Source organism: Kwoniella pini, chromosome 5 (genome assembly GCF_000512605.2).
Source record: "Kwoniella pini CBS 10737 chromosome 5, complete sequence".
NCBI classification, from domain to species: domain Eukaryota; kingdom Fungi; phylum Basidiomycota; class Tremellomycetes; order Tremellales; family Cryptococcaceae; genus Kwoniella; species Kwoniella pini.
In genome coordinates, this window is record NC_091720.1 from 578,259 (window position 1) to 604,113 (window position 25,855).

At 38.2% G+C, this 25,855-nt stretch overlaps 14 protein-coding genes across 14 annotated transcripts; 8 read left to right on the plus strand and 6 right to left on the minus strand.

The window, feature by feature from the left end:
* Window positions 1-172: 172 nt before the first annotated feature.
* Window positions 173-1,658, minus strand: I206_103975 (uncharacterized protein; the record flags this gene model as incomplete). The annotated part of the gene is made up of 7 exons (XM_070202863.1): window positions 173-325; window positions 387-644; window positions 707-778; window positions 830-961; window positions 1,099-1,406; window positions 1,469-1,517; window positions 1,587-1,658. 7 exons carry the CDS (start codon window positions 1,656-1,658, stop codon window positions 173-175), a joined length of 1,044 nt encoding a protein of 347 aa, XP_070058964.1.
* A 992-nt stretch (window positions 1,659-2,650) lies between these two features.
* I206_103976 (uncharacterized protein) lies at window positions 2,651-3,922 on the plus strand (the record flags this gene model as incomplete). Its single annotated transcript, XM_019156180.1, has 5 exons — window positions 2,651-2,747; window positions 2,878-2,980; window positions 3,048-3,126; window positions 3,239-3,651; window positions 3,841-3,922. 5 exons carry the CDS (start codon window positions 2,651-2,653, stop codon window positions 3,920-3,922), a joined length of 774 nt encoding a protein of 257 aa, XP_019011138.1.
* Window positions 3,923-4,192: 270 nt separating this feature from the next.
* On the minus strand, window positions 4,193-4,666 carry I206_103977 (uncharacterized protein; the record flags this gene model as incomplete). The annotated part of the gene is made up of 3 exons (XM_019156179.1): window positions 4,193-4,216; window positions 4,301-4,453; window positions 4,541-4,666. 3 exons carry the CDS (start codon window positions 4,664-4,666, stop codon window positions 4,193-4,195), a joined length of 303 nt encoding a protein of 100 aa, XP_019011137.1.
* Window positions 4,667-5,363: 697 nt separating this feature from the next.
* On the plus strand, window positions 5,364-8,156 carry I206_103978 (uncharacterized protein; the record flags this gene model as incomplete). The annotated part of the gene is made up of 8 exons (XM_019156178.1): window positions 5,364-5,977; window positions 6,050-6,464; window positions 6,562-6,790; window positions 6,854-7,003; window positions 7,063-7,159; window positions 7,220-7,568; window positions 7,638-7,826; window positions 7,914-8,156. The coding sequence occupies 8 exons, from the start codon at window positions 5,364-5,366 to the stop codon at window positions 8,154-8,156; spliced, it is 2,286 nt and encodes a 761-aa protein (XP_019011136.1).
* A 441-nt stretch (window positions 8,157-8,597) lies between these two features.
* On the plus strand, window positions 8,598-9,091 carry I206_103979 (uncharacterized protein; the record flags this gene model as incomplete). Its single annotated transcript, XM_019156177.1, has 3 exons — window positions 8,598-8,708; window positions 8,858-9,007; window positions 9,077-9,091. 3 exons carry the CDS (start codon window positions 8,598-8,600, stop codon window positions 9,089-9,091), a joined length of 276 nt encoding a protein of 91 aa, XP_019011135.1.
* A 273-nt stretch (window positions 9,092-9,364) lies between these two features.
* On the minus strand, window positions 9,365-9,796 carry I206_103980 (uncharacterized protein; the record flags this gene model as incomplete). Its single annotated transcript, XM_019156176.2, has 3 exons — window positions 9,365-9,387; window positions 9,435-9,678; window positions 9,752-9,796. The coding sequence occupies 3 exons, from the start codon at window positions 9,794-9,796 to the stop codon at window positions 9,365-9,367; spliced, it is 312 nt and encodes a 103-aa protein (XP_019011134.2).
* Window positions 9,797-10,361: 565 nt separating this feature from the next.
* On the plus strand, window positions 10,362-10,802 carry I206_103981 (uncharacterized protein; the record flags this gene model as incomplete). Its single annotated transcript, XM_019156175.1, has 3 exons — window positions 10,362-10,478; window positions 10,543-10,692; window positions 10,779-10,802. The coding sequence occupies 3 exons, from the start codon at window positions 10,362-10,364 to the stop codon at window positions 10,800-10,802; spliced, it is 291 nt and encodes a 96-aa protein (XP_019011133.1).
* A 174-nt stretch (window positions 10,803-10,976) lies between these two features.
* On the minus strand, window positions 10,977-11,355 carry I206_103982 (uncharacterized protein; the record flags this gene model as incomplete). The annotated part of the gene is made up of 2 exons (XM_019156174.1): window positions 10,977-11,246; window positions 11,308-11,355. The coding sequence occupies 2 exons, from the start codon at window positions 11,353-11,355 to the stop codon at window positions 10,977-10,979; spliced, it is 318 nt and encodes a 105-aa protein (XP_019011132.1).
* Window positions 11,356-11,943: 588 nt separating this feature from the next.
* I206_103983 (uncharacterized protein) lies at window positions 11,944-12,424 on the plus strand (the record flags this gene model as incomplete). The annotated part of the gene is made up of 3 exons (XM_019156173.1): window positions 11,944-12,028; window positions 12,170-12,315; window positions 12,398-12,424. 3 exons carry the CDS (start codon window positions 11,944-11,946, stop codon window positions 12,422-12,424), a joined length of 258 nt encoding a protein of 85 aa, XP_019011131.1.
* Window positions 12,425-12,814: 390 nt separating this feature from the next.
* I206_103984 (uncharacterized protein) lies at window positions 12,815-16,296 on the plus strand (the record flags this gene model as incomplete). The annotated part of the gene is made up of 11 exons (XM_070202864.1): window positions 12,815-13,598; window positions 13,654-14,021; window positions 14,095-14,268; window positions 14,338-14,798; window positions 14,850-15,014; window positions 15,069-15,133; window positions 15,203-15,474; window positions 15,601-15,732; window positions 15,810-15,824; window positions 15,925-16,168; window positions 16,265-16,296. 11 exons carry the CDS (start codon window positions 12,815-12,817, stop codon window positions 16,294-16,296), a joined length of 2,712 nt encoding a protein of 903 aa, XP_070058965.1.
* A 234-nt stretch (window positions 16,297-16,530) lies between these two features.
* Window positions 16,531-18,242, minus strand: I206_103985 (uncharacterized protein; the record flags this gene model as incomplete). Its single annotated transcript, XM_019156171.1, has 7 exons — window positions 16,531-16,622; window positions 16,705-16,770; window positions 16,867-17,113; window positions 17,195-17,458; window positions 17,527-17,910; window positions 17,965-18,047; window positions 18,149-18,242. The coding sequence occupies 7 exons, from the start codon at window positions 18,240-18,242 to the stop codon at window positions 16,531-16,533; spliced, it is 1,230 nt and encodes a 409-aa protein (XP_019011129.1).
* A 311-nt stretch (window positions 18,243-18,553) lies between these two features.
* I206_103986 (uncharacterized protein) lies at window positions 18,554-19,880 on the plus strand (the record flags this gene model as incomplete). The annotated part of the gene is made up of 3 exons (XM_019156170.1): window positions 18,554-18,986; window positions 19,058-19,079; window positions 19,145-19,880. 3 exons carry the CDS (start codon window positions 18,554-18,556, stop codon window positions 19,878-19,880), a joined length of 1,191 nt encoding a protein of 396 aa, XP_019011128.1.
* A 245-nt stretch (window positions 19,881-20,125) lies between these two features.
* Window positions 20,126-21,034, minus strand: I206_103987 (inosine triphosphate pyrophosphatase; the record flags this gene model as incomplete). Its single annotated transcript, XM_019156169.1, has 5 exons — window positions 20,126-20,436; window positions 20,519-20,624; window positions 20,696-20,760; window positions 20,827-20,922; window positions 21,022-21,034. 5 exons carry the CDS (start codon window positions 21,032-21,034, stop codon window positions 20,126-20,128), a joined length of 591 nt encoding a protein of 196 aa, XP_019011127.1.
* Window positions 21,035-21,534: 500 nt separating this feature from the next.
* I206_103988 (uncharacterized protein) lies at window positions 21,535-25,471 on the plus strand (the record flags this gene model as incomplete). The annotated part of the gene is made up of 6 exons (XM_019156168.1): window positions 21,535-21,779; window positions 21,840-22,427; window positions 22,492-22,713; window positions 22,773-23,390; window positions 23,443-24,926; window positions 24,990-25,471. 6 exons carry the CDS (start codon window positions 21,535-21,537, stop codon window positions 25,469-25,471), a joined length of 3,639 nt encoding a protein of 1,212 aa, XP_019011126.1.
* Window positions 25,472-25,855: the final 384 nt, after the last annotated feature.

A 25,855-nucleotide genomic window follows, 5' to 3' on the forward strand; every position in this document is an offset into this window, starting at 1 on the left:
CATACTTTGTAAATATACACATCTTAATCTTGATACATAATTAATTAGACTAGATAGTCAAACGATCATATGGATTGAAATTATTATACTACATCATCGATAATTGTACAAACGCCTCTCAGCATGTTATCCTGCCCTACTTGAATCTACGTTACACCAACGGAGCAATCGTCTAAAGCTTCGAATTGCCTACACCGGTCGATTGATCTTGAGCACCAGTAATGGCCGAACTGCTGCTAGTATGAGCATGAACCCATTCACCGATTGTTTTGGCAAGGTTTTCAGGTATAGGAGAAAGTTCATTGTGCACTTCATGATACATCCCCTATCAAAAACCAAAGAGAATAGTCAATAAGTCTTCTAAGGCGTTACAAATGCGAACTCACCTTTATAATTTCCACCTTTTTGTCTTTAGCAGCTGCATTCTCACCAAATCGCTTGGCAGCATCAGGCAAACATATCATATCTTCTTCACCATGATATATTAATAGCGGCAGATCAACGGGCCAAGCATTCCATGCGATAGAGTTATCCAAAGTAATTCCACCGTTCAGCATATCAGCTACTCCTCTTAAAGAACCAGATTGTTCGCAGAATGGATCAGCTTTACAACGATCATTGGTCTCTTGGTTGTGAGATAGTTGCTATAGGATTTCCATATTAGTCAGCCTACTTCTTTCACAAATCAAAGGTTAAATGGGTTCACATTGTAATCCATAGGAGTTGGTATTAGCATATTACCTAAACCCAGACCAGCGGCGAAACTTCCGGCTTTGACCTGTAATTCATTCGGTTAGCTGAAATTACTTGTTGTGGTGCATCAGCTTACTTGAATAGCAGATGCCGATTTAGTTTGTCTGATCAGGGGTCCTCCGGATATAACACCGCTGAGTAAGTTAACGCTTTCCTTTGAAGGGGGTGCTGTAGGTCGAGTTGCAAAAGCAAGAACTTCCGCTCCGCCCTTTTTATGATAAGAACATAAAGATATCAGCTCTCTATACGAAGATTTGGGGTCTTCGTCATTTGGAATTGCATGGCTCGAAATCATTTGCACTGAATGGATTGATTGACAGACCGATACTCGAGGAGACTACTCACCATACTAAATCCGTAAAGGAATAACTTTTTCCCCTTTTCTTTCGCAAATATACTTTCACGTTTAACGAACCATTCAATATCAGGGAAAACTTTTGCCCAACCACCCGTACGTCTCTTGGTATTCTTTGCAAGGTTGACCACTTTGCCTTCCTTTTTCCATTCTACCACTTGAGATGAAGTAGCAATCAAAGGTTCATATGCTGTTTTACCATGTCCTCTTTGATCGAATGCTGTTATATGCAAGTTATATGGTGGAGAAGAAAGAATAGTGAAGAATGTTTCATATCGTGTAATATGTTCTGCGAAACCTGTTATAACGTATCGAGATGGAATTAGTCTACAACAAGATCAAATGAGATATTGAACTTGCCATGTACAAAGAGGACACAAGCTGCCGGCTCTGCAGTTTTAGGTGACCACTAAGCTCGACGACATTAGCATGATGGTAATAGTGTATAGGAAGAATGCTAAAGAAATGTTGAACTTACTCGCTTTGTATAGAATGGAGTGTCCTCTGGTCCAAGTACCCATTCTTCGTTTATAGTGACAAGCTCGGACATGTTACTGGTCGTATCTGATTGAAAATGGGAGTAAACGCTGGCTCTTCGGATATCCCGATTCTTCAAATTCAGTTGAAATTGAACCGATTTGTTTATAAGTAGCGAATGAATTTATTGTTATAAGTAGTGAATGAATATAATCACAATTTTGATTTAAAAGGAACTTGTCAATGATGACGAAAGCTTAATGGACAGTGACCGGTTTATGATTAATCAACATAACCGAGATGACCGAATATGTAAACAAGTGGCATTTTCTACAGAATAAAAGTCAAAAAGTTGGTGTTGACCCGGCACTCCTTACGCTTCCTACGTTTGTCCTATCCTCTGGTAGCCTCAATGTCAAATATAGTCGAATTGATCCGTTACCGGCCTATTCGTAATACATCATAAGAAGTATTAAATTACTAACTTGATTACCGAGTAAGAGCCATTTAATTCCCATTAAAGGGAGACACAATCATGAGATTATGATGGGACTCGAACACTGATGCTAGAGGAGACTTAAATAACGTAATGATGGAGCGCTAAAGAGAGGAAATCCGTGATAACAAATTAACACCTTCCCAAAAGCCATTACAGCGTGATCATTTTCCCAATTCTGGGTTTATAACAGCATGACTGAAAAGATATGAGAGGCAAAAGATGGGCTCCACAATTTAATAGATAGATACCACGGTTGTTGATTTATTGCGTTGCGTCGTGTCGGATGCGATCAACTTATGTTTTGACTTGCTTTGTCTATACAAAATACACCTTTCGACCTGCAAAAGTATAGAGTACAAGGAGCATCAGCATCTCAGCGACAGTATTCAATACATACGTAGAGCAGTAAATCCCATTCTACCAATAATACGATATTCGTCATACTGCAGAAAGAGATACTTTGGATTACCCATCCAGTCCCCGGCAATCAGTCTAAAAACAACTTGTAACGCAATAAATACTTCCTCTTCATTTATAACTCGTGCGAACCAGCTCGTTCGCCCACGATGCAATCCCTCAATGCCTTAGGGAACAGGCAAATAGCAAGTCTCAATGCGGATTTAAATAGGATGGAAAGCGGTGAAGGTGGACCAAGTATACAGGGTGAGTATGGTTCCTTCTCATTCATTTACTTAGCATGCTTGGCATACCCAAAACGATCAGAAACAGATGCGAAGAGATCACTCTGAACAATAAAAAGGTCGAAGTACATTGGGCTTATCAAATTGAACAGGTCAAATAACAACTACACTCGGAGCTTTATCGCGGCTGATAGATGATTACGACTCAATGGCAAGGAAAGAGATGGTTACAGCGGCTAGAGAAAAGGCAAATACGTATGTTCCAGTCACATGTATCTCTGCGTTACAGAATTATAGCTGATCTGAGCTTTGATATATGCAGGAGAGTAGCAAAGCTGAAAAATGAGCATAAGGAATTGAAAGCTAGATTTGAGAGGGCAAAAAACGAGGGTCAACAACGGGTAAATGAACTTTCATCATTCGCTATATAACTCCGAAGTTATGCTATACCGATGGTATTGCGTTGTTACTATCTGCTTCTTGAGTTTACGCTAATTCAAATCTGATAAGTAGGATAGGAACGATCTTCTCGGATCATCTTCATCCTCAGCAACTCCTTATTCAACAAATTCTGGTGTATCTCAAAGAAGATCATCAGCATATCCCTCAAATGGAACAGGAAGTAATTCCCCTTTACATGAATCGCCTTTTGGTAGTAGTAGTAATTTACAAAATTCACCACGAGATCCAAATATATGGAAACCAAATCATCCACCTACTGACAGAGATCAATTTGCATTAAGGGAAAATACTTTTTTACAAGAATCTGAAAATCATATAGATCAATATATAGCTCAAGGAAGAGCTGTTTTAGAAAATTTAGTTGAACAAAGAGGTATATTGAAAGGAACTAAAAGGAAATTATTAGATGCTGCTAATACGTTAGGACTGAGTCGTGAAACGATAGGTTGGGTCGAACGACGAACGTGAGTCACTTATAGCACGGTTAGGGAAATGCGATGGAAGAGGAGAAGCGGAGCTCAGGTACAATGTGCTGGAGAGCGAGAAGCGGAGCAGTTTCGAAGAGAGGAAGGATACGCAAATGACGTGACAGACAGTAGATAGCATTCACTCAATGGAAAGAAAGCTGACTGTGCTTTTTTTTTTACTCTCAGTAAACAGGACGCATGGATCTTCGGCGCTGGAGCGACGTTCACTTTATTTAGTTTCTGGGTGATTTGGCATTATTTAGGATGATGAGAAAGACCGTGCGCGATGTTTAACATGGGCTTCAAACCGAGACTTGGGTTTCCTGAGGCTCAGACCGAAGATGCTCGTTGATACCCGAATCATGACAATACCCCATAGAGACACCATCCCGCATGTAGTCAATATTGTAGATAAATAACGATATTCATACCATTTCATTTATCAATCCTACTACTTCACAGGATTCAGCTACCAATAAATCCTAATGAAATCTCAACAAGACCTCAATCACATAACAATGATGGAATAGATGGAATCTTAGCCTCTTTTGAGTTTATTCATCTGGCAAATGAGAACGATGTATCTCGTCAGCTCTTTCGTAATGACCGTTGGCATACTATAGTTGCATATGTTGATTCAGCTCACGAAAGCGGTAAGATGAGCTCTAACAGCTTGATTCTCCCTTTGCAACCTTCCATCCATTTTGACTTCCTGATATAAACCAGCCTTAAGCACTCTATCGATAATTTCGATGAAAATCGCATCTTCTTCATTTGTCCAAGCTTCTGGAGCTTTTCTCTAGAAACAAATGATAAGATCCTTATCAGCCCTTCTCACTCTGTTTCACGTACGCTGACGTCCACCTTGAGGAAGAGAGATGCTCACGGTTTTGTCAGGTGAAGATGAATCCTTTTTAGGTAAGTTTTTGGCTTTTTTAGGAGTAGAAGGAACTTTCGGTTTGATGTCTTCAAGAGAAGGTGTTGATGAAGATTCTCGTTTGACTGGTGACATCTTGTTTCCCTTGAAGTTGAATTGTTCTCATATATAAATGAGGTATATACTATGCGGACCTGCTAATGGAGTCAAAAATCATAGAAAATGTGTGAGTAGTGAAGTGAAATATTGTTTGGCCGTTCCAGATAGCTGTTCTGACTCATCGGTATACGCCTCACTCATCGAGAATGCATGGAGTCAGCTCAATTTCATACTTGTCAGTATCTATTCATCTCCTACCTTGACTACCATCATCGACCGCTAATTCACGTTTGCGATCAAATTGCTTGTTCCCGTGTACAATCAGCTGTAACAGCCTTTGAAGGCCCTTCAGCTTATCTATCAGAAGTTTGTGGGAGGCTAGATCTTGTATGCTCCAATGACTCACGATGTCTGAAAGAACGGCTACTCGTGATACTTTACAAGTGACGGTTCATCCCAATAGACCGGGCGGAACTTAAAGTTTGTTTTGTATAAAGTCCCGTTATCTTATCCGCTCAGGGTCCGCATTTAGTCGGCCGCGGTAACGCCATAAGCTTAAGTCAACATTCAAATTGCACTGCCGGTACGTGTACGAGTAATCGCTCTTCGCAAACAACATTATAAGAATAGCACTAAGCAAATGTATCGACTTACTGTCCCCTTCTCCTTATCTCCTATCTTCTCCTCCCCACCATTTCTCACTGTGAATGCTCAGAAGCTCAAATAGAGTACCATGAGCTATCCTCTTGATACTCGCTCGGACCCGCCGACGTCCACTCTACTTAATGGCCGCAATCCGAACAACGATGATGAATCACCGCCTAACTTAGGAAAGAATGATCACGGCAAACATACAAAATGGATTCAATTCCCTTTTCGTCGAATCTTACAAGTCATTCTAGCAATCGTAGTGGTGGTCATCTTGATTTCAAGTATTGTTGGATCAGTGATAGGTATCAAATCATATCATCGTTTAACTTTCCCTCATAAAGCCGTTCATGCATCTTCCACCAAACTTACAGATCCTTCTAAAATTGTCAAGCCGTATTTCGAAGAACATGGAGGTGACAACAAATTAGTGGTAAAGATTTGGCACAGGGAAGGATCTCACCATCCACAACCTTCAATTCCACCAGAAGGTTATAGTGATTTACATTGGAGAATTGAAAATGAATGGTATGATGAACAAAGACGAGTTAGGTTCGGTGGAGAACAAGGCTTTATCAAAATTGATGATATTCCTCAACACGATTGGCAAGAGATTTGGTCATTAGATATAAATAATATAGTCATCTCAGGGAATAGAAGAAATGTTAAAGCGGAAGTCACTTTACCAGGTGCAATAATGTCAGTACCCTATCCAATCAATTCCTTGCTCGCGCTTTATCGTAATTATGCGCTGAATTGATAGCTCTCTAGCCACTCTCTCGCTACAAATAATCGTTCTTCTCTTGTCGCTACATTCGATCTCATTCCTTCTCGTCTAGACGCCAATCCCGACGTGACCTATCACCACAGTTCATCTCGCCCAATTGACCTGTACGGCCCTTCCAAGCCTTGGCCCATCACATATCCGTTCCCTTACAATGGTGACTCGACATCGGCTTTATCCTCATTCATCGCTCATTCAGGTATTGGACAGAGTATACACGTCCGGACGATGGACTGGCGTCAAATTAGAAGGCATAGATCCATGGGGGAGAATGATCAAGAAATGCAACTTGGATTTGCGAATTTCATTTGGACTAAAACCTTCGTCACATTTGCAAAGGACTATTCAGTATATGATGTTGAGAGTTTCAAAAGTGCTCAAAATTCTCTGACAGAGTTTAAGGTAAATTCTGTCTTTCAACCCATTCCAGGTTTTCGTCAGTGTTCGCGACCTATGAATATCATTACTAATATCGTGTGGATTTGTTTCACCCCTGTAGGAAAATTGCGCGCACCAAGAATGGTTCTGGGACGATTGTTATCGAACTTTTTCCAAGGATGGTCACTATGAGAATTTACTGTCCATTGACAAGGAGAATGGTGAAAAAGAATGGAAATATGGCCCATTCTTGACTACGCGGCTGAGTCCGTCAACACCGAAAGATTATCTGGAGTTGCCTCAAGTAAATATAGGCACTCTTCAAGATCCACGTCCAGAAGAGTTCAAAGGTGAGGCCATGCCTTTCAATCATGTATGATTAGTACTGATGTATCCAGCGCCGTCTGTATCAGATTTTACCTTTGATTGGGATTTGACCTTCTCATCACTTTCTCCTGCAAAATTAGGACTGGCGAGAGTCTCACGAGGTCTGGACGAATGGGCAATTCTTAATATGGATGATAGTCGTTCCGCTAAAGAATATGATGATCATGAATTTGGCAGTACGTCCCTCTGTCCATCTAGCAGCGTAATGATTACTGACTTGATATATGTGTCGAAGGTGCTTTACTTGGATTATCTTTTGATCCTGATTCTCGACCTGTATCTCGAGGGATCATCCATGGTCTGTCCGTCTCACTCAGATACCTCGCTGCTCCGTAGGTTGAACTGCCAAAAGCATCGTTCCAGGGATTCGAGCTAAAAACATACTTATCCAGCCTTATACTACATTACTGGCTCACTCGACGCACACCATCGGGTATATCCCTTCTCACACTAACTCTACAATCTATCGTTGATCTTATCGCCTACATCGTCATCACTGTCCTCACAATAGATGATGAATCTATCTTCATCTTCGTGGTAGTCATCATTTGTTTCGTATTGATAATTCTCAAACAGATTTACCTATATTTCAAACCTGAATTCATGCTTTCGCCTACCTTGATACAATTCTTACAAACGACCGTACCTTTACCGACAGCTGTTCGATTTAGCTTAAACACAGTGGAAGAAAAGAAGAGTTATAAGCTTGATTATGAATTTGATTGGAAATACAGAATATTGGTGAGTTCTTTTTTTTTTGAATTTGAACGATAGAGTACGGTCGGATTCTTCTAATATAGTACATCATAGCTTGGAAGTTTAACTTTCTGCATACTTCGTTTTGCACCTCCTCCACCTGCTATAGTAGGCGCTACAAGATATTCAGATGTAATGCATGGTTTTGGAGGTGCTACGCATTGGGATCCATCAGCACTTAAAGTAATTCATATTTTCAGAACTATTCAAAATTCTTTTTGGCTAGTTAGTCATTTTAGTCAAGTAAGTCATAAAACTTCTTGCACTAATCATATCAAAAGGTATAATTGGATTGTCAATGTTGAATGATTTTTTTTGGGATTTTTCTAGATTCATCTTAATTATCGACAAGGAACTTTCGCTGGTTCACATAAAATTACAATTTATTTCTTATTCATTTCATCTTTCTTATCTCATTCAACTAAAATATTTGTATTTTATTTTGGACGTCCTCAACTAATGCAACCTTTTACAACATGGGATTTAATTACTCTTTTAGTTTCAGGTGGGATGGTATATCAAGCTGTTAGATTACCGGTTGTGAATCAAACGGAAATTGATAGTATTGATTAAAGAGATCCAATTTTAGTTATATATGTACTATACATATCATTGAGGTGAATCTAGTAGCTGCGGAAAGTAAAAATGCATCATACCATTCCTCTCTGACCAGAAAGAGTATGCATGAAATATATGCTGATTGGTTTACATCAAAGTCTAGAATTACAAACTTGTTTTGATGAGACCCCTCCTTTAGACTTGAGGTCATTGCTACTGAAAAAAGGGTTTTGATGGTAACGAAGCAATTTCAAAATCAAATTAGATTTGACGTTCTTATCATTTCCCAGAAGGTCAAACAATGATTGTCGTACAATCAACCTCATTCTTCATCACTAATTTCAATCTTTTCGTCAGATCCATTGTTCAGCAGAATCCATTTTCCTATTTCCAACACACCGCTCAATCCTTTCAACCAATACGTTGACAATACTAACTCAATCAAAACAAACTAACATGGCACCCAAACGTGAGAGAGAACAAACCCCCTCAACAGCATCAAATGATGATCTCAAGCCATTAATAAAGGATAAAAAGAAGAAAACGCCACCTTCTTCACCAAGCAAGGTGAGCTTCCCTTCTGTTTTGTTTTTTTTCCCCTTTCTTTGTACACTTCGTAGGATATTCAGTCTCCGTGATGCCTCATGAAACGCTACGTCGTGCACATTATCTGCCACCATAATCCGACCAAGCTAAAGGAATGTTATGATCTATAGATCAAAACTCCTTGGACCGTTTCTGAAGAGAAAAAATTCAAGGAAGGTATTAATTCAGTAGTAAAGAAATATCTTTGGAATGAGATCAAGTCTGATCCTGAAATTAGTAGAAGAGGTGCAAATGGAGTAGCTGGGCATTGGATTGCGCTCGTTAGTCTGACACTAAAATTATTGTACTTGATCAACAGATAAGCTGATGGTGGTTCTTTTAATGTTTAGTATAAGAAGTTGTAAGGTAATACTGTGTCTGGCTTCACTGGTATAAACGAATTATAGAATAAATGAGAAAGGGAGAGATGAAGGCAATTATGAAAGAAGCTTTCTTTGCAATATTTGATAAATGCTATGCACTCCTGCTCATACGCTTAAAATATCCGAATAGATATTCCAGTCATCTGCATTGCATTTTCCTGTTGAAACCAATGTATCAAATCAAAATGCATATTTTCCTTAAAATTCAGATTCCATTAAAATTAGTATCTAATACGATGAAAATACTGAATTCCCTTAGTCCTCATCTTCTTCTTCATCTTTAACTTTTCTTTTCTTAGGTGAATTCTTTAATCTGATTTATCACCATTCTGCTTTTTAGGAGAAGGTGTACCAGTATTTTCGTTTCTACTTTTACCTATTTTTTTGACTTCTTCTCCTACTATATCTTGTGAACCAACTTGACTTTCGCAAAGCTTTTTCAAAAGTTGTTGAATTTTTTTATTAATTCTATCTCCACCATTATTATTTACTTCTTGAAGGATTGATGTAGCATATATTGTCGGTCTATTTTGAAGGGTAATACGAACGATAGCTCGTAAAAGTTCATGCTGAAGGGATTCAAATTCTATTAGAATATCTCCATAAGAATTCGGTGAATTTTCTTGATGTGTAGGTGCTTACAGTATGGTCATCTGTCCAAGCTTTTTGATTGTCTTTGGATGACATTTTTTACTTGTTTGGTCAATGCTCTGTATGTTATCAGATATCGTCAGCTCACTCCCAATCAATCGGATATACTGACTGAGGATGTATTTGACTGGAAATGCCTATCTTACTTTGGATAGACTCGAGGTTGACCGAAGGCTCTTTCTTTTGTGAGGTAGAAGTGACGATGACTGATAAAATTTTATGCTAACATAAGAAATGAAAAGATGAAAAGGATATTGCTGAAATCATGGTATCATATATATTTTCTGGTTGTTATAATATCACTCAGGTTTGAAATGATGGCTTGACTATGGGTCCTTTGAGTAATCTCAAGCTATACCTAATCCGTCATATTCTGATGGATCATCAATAAAAAAGCGAACAAAGAGCAAATTCACAATGATTAATCGTTATCTCATAGTGCAATATATTTGCAACCAAAATACAGTATATCATATAATCTGCATTGGTACCAATATATTTTGATCTGAACATAAGTATATATCTCATAAGATAGCGTAAATTGTTACCACAACTTTCGAAATCTTATTCCAACCCACTTACAGAATAAATATTCGCCAATATGCCAATTAAACGAGAAAATCCAATTGAAGATTCAAATTCTGAAGACTCCAGATTAATTCTTTCTACTCAACCTAAAAAAGTCAAATCAGAAAAACAACCTTCCTCAACTAGAAAAGTAAGTATTGATAATCAGTCTCCCGCTTATCTGGAGAGAATTCTTAATGCCATATGATTTTTAGAAACAACCATGGACTGATTTCGAAGAAAAGCAATTCAAAGAAGCAATACATAATATCGTCAAGAAAGGTATTTGGTCAGAAATTAAGATGAATTTCCCAGATTTGTCCAAAAGAGGTGCTGATGGAGTTAGCAATCATTGGGCAGCTATGGTGAGTGTTTTCAATAGAAATTGTTTGTTTCTTCCAGAATGTGTTGGATGATGAGATATGGTCATTGAGCTGACGAGATGTTTAAGTATAAGAAAATGCAAAAGCCTTAAGATCCTTCAAAATCTTATATGCCTATCAGTGAATAATATTACATCCTGGGACAAGTCCTATTTAATCGTAATTGATTATCAACGAGTCTTGTATTATATGCATGAATCATATTTGGGAATACTTATTTTTATACTGCCAAAAAACTGCCAAAAAATAATATCAAATAAAAAGATTTATACTTCATCTTTCATCTTTCGTTTTTTCGGGGTGCTTGGGTTACTTCCATTACCATTTTTACTTCTTGCTTCTTTAAGATTATTAACTTCCTCTACTACCAAGTTTTCAGCACCAGGAAAAGTATTACATAATTTTTTAAGAATTTGTTGTAATTTCATATTGATTCTATTTCCACCATTATCTGAAACTCCTATTAAAGATGGATTTGAGTAAATATCTGATCGATGAAGAAGAAGAATTTGAATTGATGTTCGAAGTAAAGCGATCTACATTACCAAGACATTGTCAGCGATCATTAATTCACAGTAATTAAAAACACAAACTGACAGTATGTTCATCTCCCCATGGCTCTTTATCTATCTTGTCTGTTGGCATCGTGGATTTTTGACTACCACAAAATATGACTATTATTCGAGTCAGTAAACGACCTCTTTTGAGATGTTGAATGAAACTCATGCCAGACCACCCAATTATCAAAAAATACTCACTCGTGAATAAGATGACCAGCAGATGGAAAAAATGTATTGAGATTTGAGAACCAAGACATAAATAAATACAAAAAGAATTGTTCATTACTCTCGCTTCATTGTCATACATCTGGCCGAGTACTGCGCTTTCGTATACCCTATATTCTTTACTTGAAAAGATTTGACATTGCCTTGCTTACCATCAAAGATATATTGCCGAATGCAGATACAAATGAATGAGTGATACCCAATTATTACCAATCTCGGTTCAGTTGGAGAATGACCTTCCTTTGATTGTTATCCAAGCGTTTAAAAAGGTACAATCAAATCTCCATAACGAAAACTACCATATGTTTGAATTGCGAATTGGAAAGCGATATCAGAAGAAATGTATGGCTGTCAATAACTGACTTCTTCACAATGAGCAAGATTAAAGCAGTTGGATCAGTTAAATCTTCTTATTCATCTTCATTATACCAGTGTTCTCAATAACAAAATGCCACCCAAACGAGAATATTCATCTGATTCCGATGCTGAACTGAAGGTCAATGCTTCTTCAGTCAAGAAAATTTCGAGTCCAAGTAAGTAGGATTTGTTGAATTGACATATTCTCCCATCTACATCTTGTAGCCTAATTATAATTATCATTTCGAAGCGTATCTTCTTGCTCATTAGTCAAGATCGAGAGGGCTAATTCGTGAATTCGTCATCGTCTTTTGCAGGGAAAGGTTGGACACCCACTGAAGAATCAGCTTTTATCAATATCATTGATGAGATCGTCAAAAATAACCTTTGGAGTATGGTTAAAGATCATCCTGATTTGGCAGGTCGTCAAAATGGAGCTGTCATATCTCACTGGAATGCTATGGTACGTGTTTCACTAATTCACTTCATACTGCATGTCGAATTCGATTACGAAAGAGCTGATGTGAGATTGTCATATCCAACAGGTCAAGAAATTGAGGAAGACATCATAACCTCCAAATTCCTTCTTTACAAGAACCAATCTCAAGAGGCTAACCTCTCGATTCATCTACAGTAAAAACGCGACAGAAGTAGTAGTAGATTGTATTTTTTGGAAATATGCAATATAATATGAGTTCCGAGTATCGTTAAGCTTTGTTGACGAACACAAAACGATTGATGTCCTTTGGTGTTGTCATCTCAAACGATCTCCTTTGTACTACACTATCTCATCCGAATTCTCTCATTTTGAAGAGCAAATATAATAGTGTATCTCAACTCGTCGAGCATTTGCAATCTTGTCTAACAAGAACCATATCACTTATTTCATGCGCCACAACCTACACGCAAAGTTTCATTGACCTCCACTCTGATTGTCCATTCCAAACGTCAACAAAACCAAGATGTCAGAAGTTACACCTAAAACTGGAGATAGTTTACTTACAATTGATACACCATTGGATAATATTTCATCCACTACAATCAGTACTACCAAGAGCAAAAGTACGGAATCTGGATCCGAATTCAGCGACTCTAGTTCGAGTCTTAACGATAGTCCCGTTGAGGATATTGGAAATCGACCAGAGTCTAACTCTGCTTTTCCCCTTACAGCCGATAATTCCTCTTCATCACACACCAGTAAGATAAGGTCTGTCCCAATCAGGAAAGGTCAGCAGGCTACTAAGAAAGGTACAAAGTCTTCAGATGCCAACTCAAAAACACAAAGTGAAAGCGAACTATCAAAGTCCGATCAAGACGATACTAGTGGATCCAGCGACAATCTCAGTGCGTCTTCTGATACCGACAGTGATAGTGTGGATGTAACGACAGAGCTCGACGAGGACTCTAAGGATACTGCGACCAAGCTCAAGCCTTCTGAGAGGGAGAAGCGATCGGAGACGGACTCCCGGGTGGATCTTTTACGCAAAGACAGGTCAATGGAGGGAGAGAAGTTGACAGGGCCACGAGATAGAACTATTCAAGGAGGTTCGAAGAAAGTCGTGTCTGGATCCAACACAAAAGTGTATCCCAAAAGACCCACAGAAGGGCGTGAGGAACTCGAGGAATCTAAAAGAATACCCAGACTAGGCGAGTCCGAGAAGGAGAACAAAGAAGTTTCGCTCCTTACGAAAAGGCGTGAAACCCCTAGGACTTGGAAACACGATATGATCCGTCTGATCTCCCTATGTGAGTAATCCGATTTTGGTTATTTGATGCTCATGCTCATTAATTTGCGTATTAGACTTGGTACCAGTGCTACTAGGTATTCCAGCGGCCCTACTTCTTTCATTAAACATCCAACTTCTTACTCCATTGTACAATTCCATCCCGCTGTCTTTACACACTCCACCACTTTATGTAGGATACACAGCCATTGCCGCTTTAATTTACTGGTATATTACCTCTAGGATTCCGGCAAAAGACATAATCTCCGCTCGAATATGTTTAGGCTTGGTAGCTTTAAGTGGAGATATACTAGCTGTTTACGGTAGACGGATAGGCAGTATCTCAGGTCGGTTACTAGGTGCGGAATATGGAGCAATTGCTAGTAGAGCATTAATGGGAATTGGCGTAGTAGGAGGTACGACGATATTTGGGCTCCTCTGCTTCGTGAGTCGTGGTGATGTACTTTCTTGCTTCCGGAGAGTACAGGTAGTAGCTTATCGTTTCGATGGTACCACAGGATCATATATCTCATATACCTCCCTCGGTGGATAAGACAGATCGATCAAGGAGTCTGGGATCGGTATTATATCGATCAGCGTTCTATGTGTTACATATCTACACATTTGAGCGACTTTGGACTACATATCTGTCTAACAACCTGTCCGTATTGAATGGAAACCCAGAAAAGACGGTAAGTCTGCAAATTTTGATCGACTTGTCAAATCCGCCCGAAGCTGATGCAAGGTCTATCTTACTGCAGATCCTATTCATCTCCTTGATCTTAACCGCACTTTCTCTCTTCTTGAAATCAAGTACATCCTCAACACCTTTCCCAACACGTATCAATCATCTCGTAAACAGATCACTCAAATTGAAATCTGAGAATGCTAAAAAGGTATCAAACATAACAAATAACATTCTACCTCGTCAAGCTTTCCCTTTATTACTATTAATACGTATTCCATTTCTAGTGTTAGCTTTGAGACAACAAATCTTTCTACGACCTCCATCAACATCACTTCAACCTTATATAACTGCAAATGGGGAATTAAGAGTTATAAGTTCAGAAAAAAGTATAACAGGACAAATTGTTGTAGCTGAAAATCTGAAAGATGGTTATAGATTTTTAAGATGTGATCATAGTATTCTTGGTGGAAGATGGATTAGAGAAGTTGAAGATAAATCAAAATCTACAGGTAAAAGAATAGATATGGGTGATTCGTAAGTATCTCATTTTTCTCGAATCAACTTTCGCTGAAATGTTGGATTTAGAATATTCGCGACTTTTAATTTACAAGAAATTGTCGTACTTGCTCATCGTTCCGACCCGTCAGAATCGCTCATAAAGACATTGCAATTAACGACTGATCTTGAGGTTAGCTTGGAAGGCGAAAACCACGAAGAAGAGGATGAGATTCCAGAAAGAGCTTTGATCATGTGAGCTAGCTGGTTTAGCAAATGAAATGACATACAGCTTATCAGCAGGTATAGTGGTCTTGGAGCGGGTATAGCAGCTTCGACCTTTTCAAGAAGAGGGATGTTCGTGGATATAGTTGGTAGGTTCTAAATTGCGTTTGACTGGAGTAAAAGGAAATAAGGAGCTGATTGGCAGGGGACATACTTAGAAATCGATCCAGCAGTTTACCTAGCGTCTCATCATCATTTCGGCTTGTCATCACACCCTATCACTTCAACTAATATAATGGATGGTTCTTTATTTATATCTCAACTTGCCGAAATGAAAAGGGATAATTTTACTGATCATAATACAATTCCGGAATGGGATTATGTAGTACAAGATTGTTTTACAGGTGGAAGCGTACCTGGTGAAATGTTTACAAGAGAATTTTGGGAAGATTTGGGTGATTTAGTTAAAGACGATGGCATAATTGCTATGGTTGGTTTTCCTTTTCTACGTCGTCCCTTTTTTATCCAACAATCATATATTTCTACTCATTTGAAACCTGACACTCGACACATACCATCAGAGAGGTGATGTAAGCTGAAATTCTGATTGAAATAGAATTTTGCCGGAGTACTTGGAAGTAAAGCTTCAAAAGCTGTTCTTGTAACTCTCACTTCGGTTTTTCCTCAATGTAGAGCATTCGGAGATAGTTTTGAGATCAATCAAGGACCAAATGATTTGATAAATATGGTAAAGTTTTGTTTCAATTAACTTAAATTGAAAGATCACGTTGTTTAGATTATCTGATCAATGAATGAATCTTTTAGGTCGTTATATGTACAGTAAGTTTTTGAAAATTGAATTTTTTCTTTTTCAATCTTTTCATTCATAATTAAAAAATCGATTCCTCTTTTGAATGTTAATTTTTTTGGGTTGATATAGAAAACATATTCACCTTTATTAACATTTCGTAAACCAATTTTAAATGATATAATGAAATCACCATTAAGATCACATATTTATTCAAATTTTCAAATTAATGAAATTTATCTAAATGATATAATAAATTTAAATGATTTTGAAAATTTAGAATATCATTTATCAAAGAAAAATGATAAATCAATTAAAGAATTAAATAAATGGCAAATTCAATCTAGTTTTGCAACTTGGAGAGCTATGAAAAATAGTAAGTTAAATTTTTTTCAAAAAAAAAACTTTCTTTCAAAAAATAAATAAAATGTATTTAATTAATAAAGAATTGAATTTTTTAAATTAAATTTAGTTTTAACTCCTGAAATGTGGTTAGCATGGTAGTTGCGATTATCAATTTTGTTAATATAAGTTTTAAATGCTTTAGTGGATGTAAGAAGTAAATGCGAGTATGTGATATATGCATAAAAAATACTTGATATACAACAATTTTATACATAAAATAATGTTGATAAAATTTACAAAATATGAATTATGCGATTCAAGCAGATCAAATAAGTACAGGTTAATTCATCAAATCCCTATAATTAGTTCACTCTTTCGATCAAATGATTAATCTTAGTTGTTATTGTCTTTGAAAATCAAAACAGAGCAAATCCCACCGCTCTTTTCATCTTCTTCAATTATCAGACCGTTAAATCCGATCAATTCTGATTAGTGAATGACTCATCAGCCCATGATATCCTTTCGGTATCATCGAACAAACGCAGTAAGCAACAAAAGGGTACTCACTACTAGCTCCTAAGCCTGAAACCCCGTCTAATCCGCCTTCGACCAATCTATCAAGAATCATTGCATCTCCTTCAGTCTCATTTTTCTTCTCATCCACTTGCTTCTTGATGTTGATCTTCCTATCATCTTTGGCGGCTATCTCGTTCTCAGATACAACAGCACTATTTGGTGAACCATTTCGTTTCTTGTTCTTCTTTCTATTCACGCTATTTCCATTGATCTCATTGTCTGGTGTAGGTGAAGGAGAAGGTACAGTCAATTTGAGTTGTTCAATATATTCTTCTACATTTTGACTTGAAGAAAAATGTGATCTAAAAACATTTGAAGGGGTAGTAGAATCGAGTTGACCAGAAGAAGTGGTTATTGTCCAAGGACATTTAGCATATCGTTGAAAAAGAGGTGTACCGGGCTATTTCATTCAAAAAATTACACTCAGTTTTTGAACGAAATAGTCCAATAAGTATGAACGGTGAAAAGCTTTGGTCCTCACGATATTGGAATGACATATAATCTTGATCACGATTCCATCTTTATCAACCAAGAAATCTAATCCGTATTGAAGATAGTTCCAAAAACATGAACTCTGCTGATTGGTATTCGTATTACCCCACATCTTTGATAACCTATCATCTTCTTTCCAGAATTTCCTCAATGGTGATCCAATGTCCAATATCAGGTCTTGAGCTGTCGTTTGGCCAATTGTTATGCGTAAGAGATGATCTTCGTCCAAACCCAATGTTATGCCTGTGTTTGGCTACCATCAATCGCAAATCCCTATCAGCTGTAATCACTTGAGCTGGTTGTAGGGTCGGACAGACGTACCTCAATAACGCAAGATATTAATCTAGGCTGTAATTCCTCATCTTCTGTAGCCTCTATGATGAGCTTATGTACTATATCTTCCCTTGGACCAAATCCCGCATCACCCATATTTGAAGGAGTCAGTTGAAAGGTAATACCAGGAAATTCTAACTTGTTTCCTGCTTTCGATACAAAAGTTGGTCCCATCAATCTACCTACTCTAGCTCTTGTCAATGGAATATGTGATGAGCTTAATACCTGAGTTTCATATGTTAATTCTAGATTTGAAGATGATGAAGGAGGTACGGTTATCTGAATAAGAGATAATAGTTGATATATTGGTGAAGGGGGGAAATAAAGAGTTATATAAGGAAGGTGTATTGTGACTGCTGACTTATGAGGTGACTGATTCAATTGAAGAAATGAGTCAGTAAGAAATATACGAATCATAAAGCTCACTTCTTCGTCCCATGATACTTCAACTTTAGGATATTCCGTCTTGTGCGTACGTAGAAGCTCGAGTACATGCCATAGATTATCGCCTACAAAGTCGTTAGATTAGCATATGCCCCTTCTTCCCGATAATAAGACGTCCAATCGCCATTGATTGCAAATAACAATATTTCACTTGCAATAAACTTACCAAGCTGGAATAATCCCACTGATTCTCCAGGTACAACATCGTAGGTTGGGGATAAACTTGTTGTCTTGAGGTTTTGTGTACCTACATCGATCATGTCTGCTGCGATAGCCACTGGACCTTGTATTATCAATTGAGTCTAAATCATAACAAAGAAGAAGAAGAAGGAGACGATGTAATAGACAAAGATAGAAAGAAAGGATATTATCCGGTTATTATTATTATTATTATTATTGACGGTCTGAGCACGGCGGTACACAGGTCATTCGTTTGATTTCTTACGTCATAACTCATTGATAGGGAATTAAATCTGCAGGCCTGATTTGACCTTCTCTTCATTCAGATAGCTCTTAGTAGTTCAACTAATTCTGGCGTTGGTAAAATTCCATACAGAGCGAAGAGGGGGAAATGACAACTCATCAAAATGGAGAAGGAAGTAGAAATAGAGATATGGAAATTTCTGATTCTAGAGGAAAAGTTATAAAAGCACCTAAAGAAGATATAGATGCAATTCAAACTTCTTTAACAGCTAGAAGACGTATGAGTTTAAAAAGTTTATTAGGTAATTATAAATCACAAAATGCAGCTTTGAAAGGAGAAAATCATTTAAATCCTGATGATGATGGATTGATTGAAGATGAAGAAGAAATTGATTCAAATGAACAAGATGAATATTTTGATCAAACTATTAGAATAGATACAATTGATTTAGAAGCTTATCAAAAATCAAAAGGAGATCCAATCGATATTTTAAGATTAGATCAAGAAGGAATAAGAAAAGACATTAAGAATGTAGAAGATGAATTGAATATTGATCTTCAAAAGGAATATGTTTGGGATGGTGAGTGATAAATGTCATGGTAATGTACAGAAAAGAAAATTAACACTTGTATTTTTTCGTCTCGTGTCTAGTGTTGTTTGAAAATCAACGAGGGTAATTACGTTTCCATAAGAATCTACCGAATCATGAGCGCTAATGAGCTGGCGGTTTTGCGATAGGATATATATTTTTGGAAAAGGTTATTTCTCTGCTGGAGGTTTACTCCCTGCTGATCCATCGGCATTTACAAGACCTTCAGATGATATGCCTTCAGCATCATCATTAGGGAAAAAGAGGTCAAAGTCAAGTGCAGTCAATGATACGGATCCACAACCTTCATCTTCGGGTGATGAACAGTCAAAGAAGATGGATAAGAAAGGTAATCAACGTTCAAATAAAACTTCTTATACTCTTGAAACGTTTCAACCTCCTTTACCAGATTGGGAATATGTAACTCCATGGATGATTAATATGCGTACAGGTACTGATGAATTAGGTTGGAGGTATAATGCATGGTTTAAGAAAAAAGGTTGGTCAAGTCATTCAGGTGTTTTAGGATGGGGTGGTTGGGTTAGAAGAAGAGAATGGATAAGGCTTAGAGGAGTTGATATACGTAAAGATCATTCCCAAATTAAAATAAATGAAGAAGAAAGAGATAAACTTGAAAGAAAAGGTAAAACATTGGAGGATATTTTGATACATGATGATATTGAAGAAAATGTACAAGATATTTTAGTTTGTATGGGTAAAATAAATTTGGATAGACAAAGGTTGGAATTATGGGAAAGATGGTTAGCCCATTTGAAGCAAAATGATGATAACGATGGAAATCGAAAAAGGCTAATTGATATCTGCGAGGATGAAAAAGCAGTGAGTACTGTTCACCTATTTCTGATTGCATGTTTTCTATATTGAATGTCAATTTTTGTATCTTTCGTAGATTAACAATCTACGTAAACAATTCACTTATCCGACATCATCATTCTCATCGTTTCTCAAACTACTATCATCACACTCTATTTCGTATCCAGCATCTTTTGATTCCAAGTCCGATTCTAATGACTCTCAAGCTCCAGATGATCTATCCTCGAGAAAGAATCAAGATTGTCCATCATGCAAGGTACCACCTCCATCATCCGATAGTTCCGTAGAATAATCGCCTAATTATCCTTCTTCTCCTTCTGAGCCTTCTCAGAAAGGTACGCCCTAAGCTTTTCCAAAGCTCTATATCTATGAGAAATCTTATTCTTCTCTTCACCTGCCATTTCGGCGTACGTTCTATTACCACCCAATTCGACAGGTTGGAAAATTGGGTCCCAACCAAAAGCGTTTGGACCTCGAGCAGGAACGATATTACCTTCAGTTGTACCTTCGAAAAGTATTGGTTCTTGGCCTGGACCAGGTGAATAAGCGAAAGTACACAACGCGGTAGCTTTAGTTGAGTTGAATCCCTTTAACATGTTATTAAGACCTATATATATATAACATTTTCAGTCAATGCAATTTGAAATAGGTCTCTTTGTTGTATATATGATGTAGTATGCATTACTCACCTTCATGGCCTAATTTACCGAGAAAGTCCTTGATGTAAGGTCCAGGTAATCCATCTAAAGCGTCAAAACATAATGCTGTATCTTCGGTCACGCATGGTGCTCCGAGCTGACAATATCATGGAGGCCATCATTGATAAGTGACGGCAAGCTATAATGGAATTGGCAGAGTGACCTTACCTTCTCAGCAGCAACTTTTACTTTGGCAATGGCTACTTCTTGTGTTGTACCTTGAATTTCGGGGACTACGTGGATGATATTGATCATTTCGTGAGAATGATTCTTCGCAACTTGAATTGTACTTTACGCACCATCAACTGATTGAGAAGTCACAGATATATCACCATTCCCAGCTGCTAAAATAGCTTGTACTTCTTTAAGCTTATTAGCGTTTCCAGTTACGAATACTACCAAAAGATCAATAATATAATGTGAGCTAAAGTCTCTGTGTTTCGCCCTCGATCAGACGTATTCAGTGATGGGATATCAGATGGCAGATGACTGACCGAAAGATGTCATTCTGCTCAAACGCTCGGGAAGTTCTCCTTACAATTTAAATAAAGCGAAATTGAAACAATCCCAATATTTATCAGACCAACATGAATGTACAGTTAGACGAACGCCTCCACTTTTAACCATTGAGTCGAATAAACTTGGCGACTTTAGCTGAGTAGTAGTTAGCGGAATCATCTTGAAACACGTGGGGAAAGTCACCTTTGTTCCTGGTCATTAATGATTGCGGATGATTTAAGTTACTGCGCAGACAACCTACTAACAACAATATATTAACGACTGCGACTACTCAATTTTACTCGAATATAAATAGTACATACATCACTATTCTCACCTGTTCCATACAACCCGTTGAGCCACTTCTTTACCGATTTTCACCATTTCTCAGATCTGGTCATTGCGAGCACACACTACCATGCTATAATGTTGATATAATTTATCTCGACTTCACCACACCTTAGGACCTGTATACGCCTTCTCGGCGTGGTCATCCTGCAATCAAATCAATGGAAGACCCTACACCACTTGCTGGGCCGTCTCGACCGAGAAGACCTGTAGACAACACGGATATTGCCAACAAGATATTCGCTTTACAGCGAAAGAATGCGAATAATGTTGGAGATGGTATGAACAGGACGTCCCGGCGTTCTGAAACTTCCGAGAGAGATAGAACTCGAAATGCTCTACCTCAGATTGGAGTTTTGCCTCCTACTCAACTTAATAGGCCAAGCCCTCTGGCACATCCTCACTCGTGAGTCTCTCCTTTCTAGTCAACTCTCGAATTGAAATTGATATGTAATTCTCTTCTTAGCCCAACTAGATCTTCAGCTCAATCTCGCCATCCCTCCTCTCCTCGTAGGGCTCATCCGTCACTTCGGCCACCAGCAGAAATAGACGAATTCTCTCGCGGACCGCATCCATCTAGCTCCAGAGCACTATATGATCCTTCTCGGCCTGCTCCTCCACTCTATAACCCTCAAGGCCCAGCGCGATCACCTCGAGCTGATTCAAATCCCACTATAATATCGTCAGAAGATGAACGACCTAAACGTAGAGTGGAGTCAAGGAGAATGGAAGGATCATCCTCAACTGGACATAAGAAACTCTTTGACCCATCGATACACAATCCTATGCATTTCGCACCACGACCTATCATGACCACGCCAGAATCGTCCGAAGTAGCTTCGGCTTCGTCCAGCAGGTTATTATTAAGAAGACCTGTTAGAACACCAGACGAGGAGGCTGATAGGGAAAGAGAACGTCGAAAGAGAAGGGAAGGTAGTGAGAGGGGTAGTCAATTGAACGCTAAGCGCAAAGAAAGTGATACTCGTTCGAAAGGATCAAGAAGTAGTGAAGGTAGTGAGAGTTTAAAAGATAGAGAAAGGGGCAAGAACAACAGGTAAGTCCCGTTTCTCAACTTAGGATATCTGCTGTAGGGCGCTAATTCACCCTTGGGCACACAGTGACACTGGTGTCAAACCTATTCTGAAAAAGATTCATGATGAGATTAAAGAGCTTGAAGCTGAGCTTGTGGAAATTCATCGGAAGATGTCAAATGATCCCGAAGCTGGAGTTTCTGCTTTACTGGATGGGATAAGCAGCAACGGTTACTCTAGAACTCGTCAAGGTATATCTGGGGATAGGGAGTCAGCTGCTTGGATAGATCTGATAGACAAGCACAAGCGGTGAGTATCCTACAATTCTGACGCAAGCACGTCCCGAGCTGATCCCTTCGCTCAACTAGGCTGGCAGAGTTACATGACCACTTCTTGATCACCCTTTTCGACCCCCTGGTCCCCTCTTCATATCATCAACTATCGGTAAAGTATAATATCCCTTCACGACTTTGGCAAACAGCATTTCATCTCTTGTTAGAACGACTGCGGCTCGCATGGATGTTGGGTCACCCTACTGCTTTAGACCTCCTGACGGATGTAGTCTATGATGCTTATCGATTTTACTCTGAATTGCTGGAAAATCAAGGACTAAGCAATTTTAGAGCGGCGTGGATCGAGGCTTTAGGTGATTTAGCGAGATACCGTATGACAATAGCTTCTTATCAAGACTCACCGGGTAATTCATCCTCTCCGTCAAAGGGAAAAGAACGGCTAGCTAGGATAGATCAGCCGGAGAAAGAAGAAGAAGATAATCGACCTGAACCTTCCGGAGCTAGTATAGGAGCTGAAGTTGCGCAGAATTGGGATGTAGAGGACAAAGAAACTTGGAGAACAACCGCTCGGGATTGGTATAATATGGGTATCAACGAAAAGCCTGGTGAAGGTAGATTGCACCATCATTTGGCCCTTCTTTGTCGAGATGTTAAAGGTCAACAGGGTAGAGCATTGCATCATTTCGTAAAGAGGTGAGTTGAGCCTCATATTGTATAGACTATTCAATAACTGACCTTGTACCAGTTTGACTGTTACCCATGAATATCCCACATCCCGAGAATCCATTCTCCCTCTCTTCGACTCAGCTCTCCAAAATCAACGATCTTTGCCCGAAGCCACCGCTATGGATCTTTTCCTCAGATTGCACGGAATGTTGTTCACTCGCATATCGCTGGATGACTTCGATGCTGTAATGTCGAGATTCATGGAACGTCTTGAGGAAGATGCCAGATTAGGAGGAGTCAGTCAACAAATTGGCATAGGCCAAACTGATTGGATGATCATGGCTTCTGTTTGTCTTGGCAGTATCATGCAATATGGATCGAGCAGCGGAATAGTACGAAAAGCACTATCTCAAGAGGGTGCGGAGCGACGAAGAGCTCAAGCTATGGCCGACAATGAAGATGGCGAAGAAGATGGTGAAAATGGTCTTACAGTCGATGCTCTACAACCGACTCGAACTGTATCACCGATGCCTATGAATGGGATAATCGAGGAAGAACAACCTATCACTTTCACTTATGCTTTGAAGCTATCTTTCGCAATCTTCGAGTTTGCTCTCGCTCATCCCAATCGTATACAAGGATTCCAACAAATCTTAAATCCATACATCACCATCTTTTTAACTTTCTTAGCTACCCTATTTAGGCAACCTCATGTCGGAGCTCAAATCTCCCTGGCAATTCCGTGGGAGACTTTAGTACAATTCATCAATACCGCAAATATCGAGACAGTTGAGGAAAAGCGATTGGCGAGTGGTATACCTTTGCCTGAAGATTGGCTGTTAAGGGGGAACGAATGGGTTGGACGAAGAGTATATGAAAGAGGATTTTGGAAAACTAAATCTCATAGTGGCTCAGGCAGAGGATCAAGTGGAGGAATTGTTCAACCTAGACAAGGAGCTGCTGAACGTTTCTCATCGGAAATGGATGTACTATTGGCGAATTTTGAACCAGCTCAAATGGACCTTGAACAAGGTATAATTGACGAAGAAGCTGGTGAAGATAGTCCAGCAGCTATTCACTCGCGAAGATGGAAGAGGATTATCTGGGCTACTGGAGTGCTCCTCAAATATGTTGACGGTCTTACTTTAGATCATACTGGCAAATTAACGATTTCCGATTCACTGAAAGAGAAATTGAATGAATTGCAAGTTGAACGAGAAAAAGAAGCGGAAGAAGATAAGAGGAGAGAAAAGAGGAGAATGCAAAGAGAGCGAGAAGAAGAAATGGAACTTGCACTTGATGAAATGGATGTCGAAGTTGATAGTGAAGACGATGATGAGGAATTAACAGCGCTCAGGAACCGAAGAAAAGAACTTGAAGGTCTTCTCTCTACTCATGCTCCTAGAACTACTTTGAAATCGAAATCAAAGAAACGATCGAATCTGAAAATTGTTCCTGGTTATACAATGTTATTGTTCGATACCAACGTTTTAGTAGATTCTTTGGGATTATTCAGTAAGATTGTTGAAAGTGGTATTTGGAGTGTTATTGTCCCTTTACCAGGTAAGCGGTTTATTTTGATATTAGTGTTATTGAGATGAGCTAAAATGAGTTGTATTATTATAGTCGTCACTGAATTAGACGGTTTATCAAAAGAACCAGGAACATTAGGTGAAAAATCTAAACAATCTATTAAATATTTAGAAACAAATATAAAAAGTAATAATAATATGAATTTAAAAATTCAGACTTCAAAAGGAAATTATTTAAATGATTTATCAATCCGAACTGAATTATCTAATTTTGGTAATTTTGGATCATCATCATCTATTTTAGAAAATGGAAAAGAAGAAGATATAAAAAGAACAATGGATGATAAAATTATTAATATTGCTAATTTTTCAAATGAAAATTTTATTGATAGATCAAGTTTATTAAAAACTTCATCAATATCTAAAAATAGTATTAAAGTAAATGGAGGAGGAGTAGGAGATTTAGATAAAGTTGTTGTTATTAGTAATGATAGGAATTTAAGATTGATGGCTAGAAGTAAAGGTTTAAAAGGAATTGATGAAAAAGAATTACAACGCATTTTGCAAGTTTTATAATGAATATATACTATTTATTCATTTGAGTTTTTTTTTTTTTTAATTGCATTTTCATTGAATTTTAGTTGTATATACTATTTACCTTTGAAATGTATTACTATGCATAATGCATTGCTTCTAAAATGAATCATGACGATATAGATTGACCACTTTGCCACTTATAATTGAATTGAAAGGTGGCTGTGCGGTATGAGAATGAGAATGAGAATGGATCTGTGCGGTTGATTGGATTATTGTTCATAACGCATTGATCTCCTTTTTCATTGACTGTACGTGATCTGAGACCACTTTTGACGTGTTTCACTTACTCAGTGGGAGAATGAATACCTTTGTGAGAATGCATTTTGTTAGCTAATCTTCTTTTTTATTATCCTTTCATCTTGG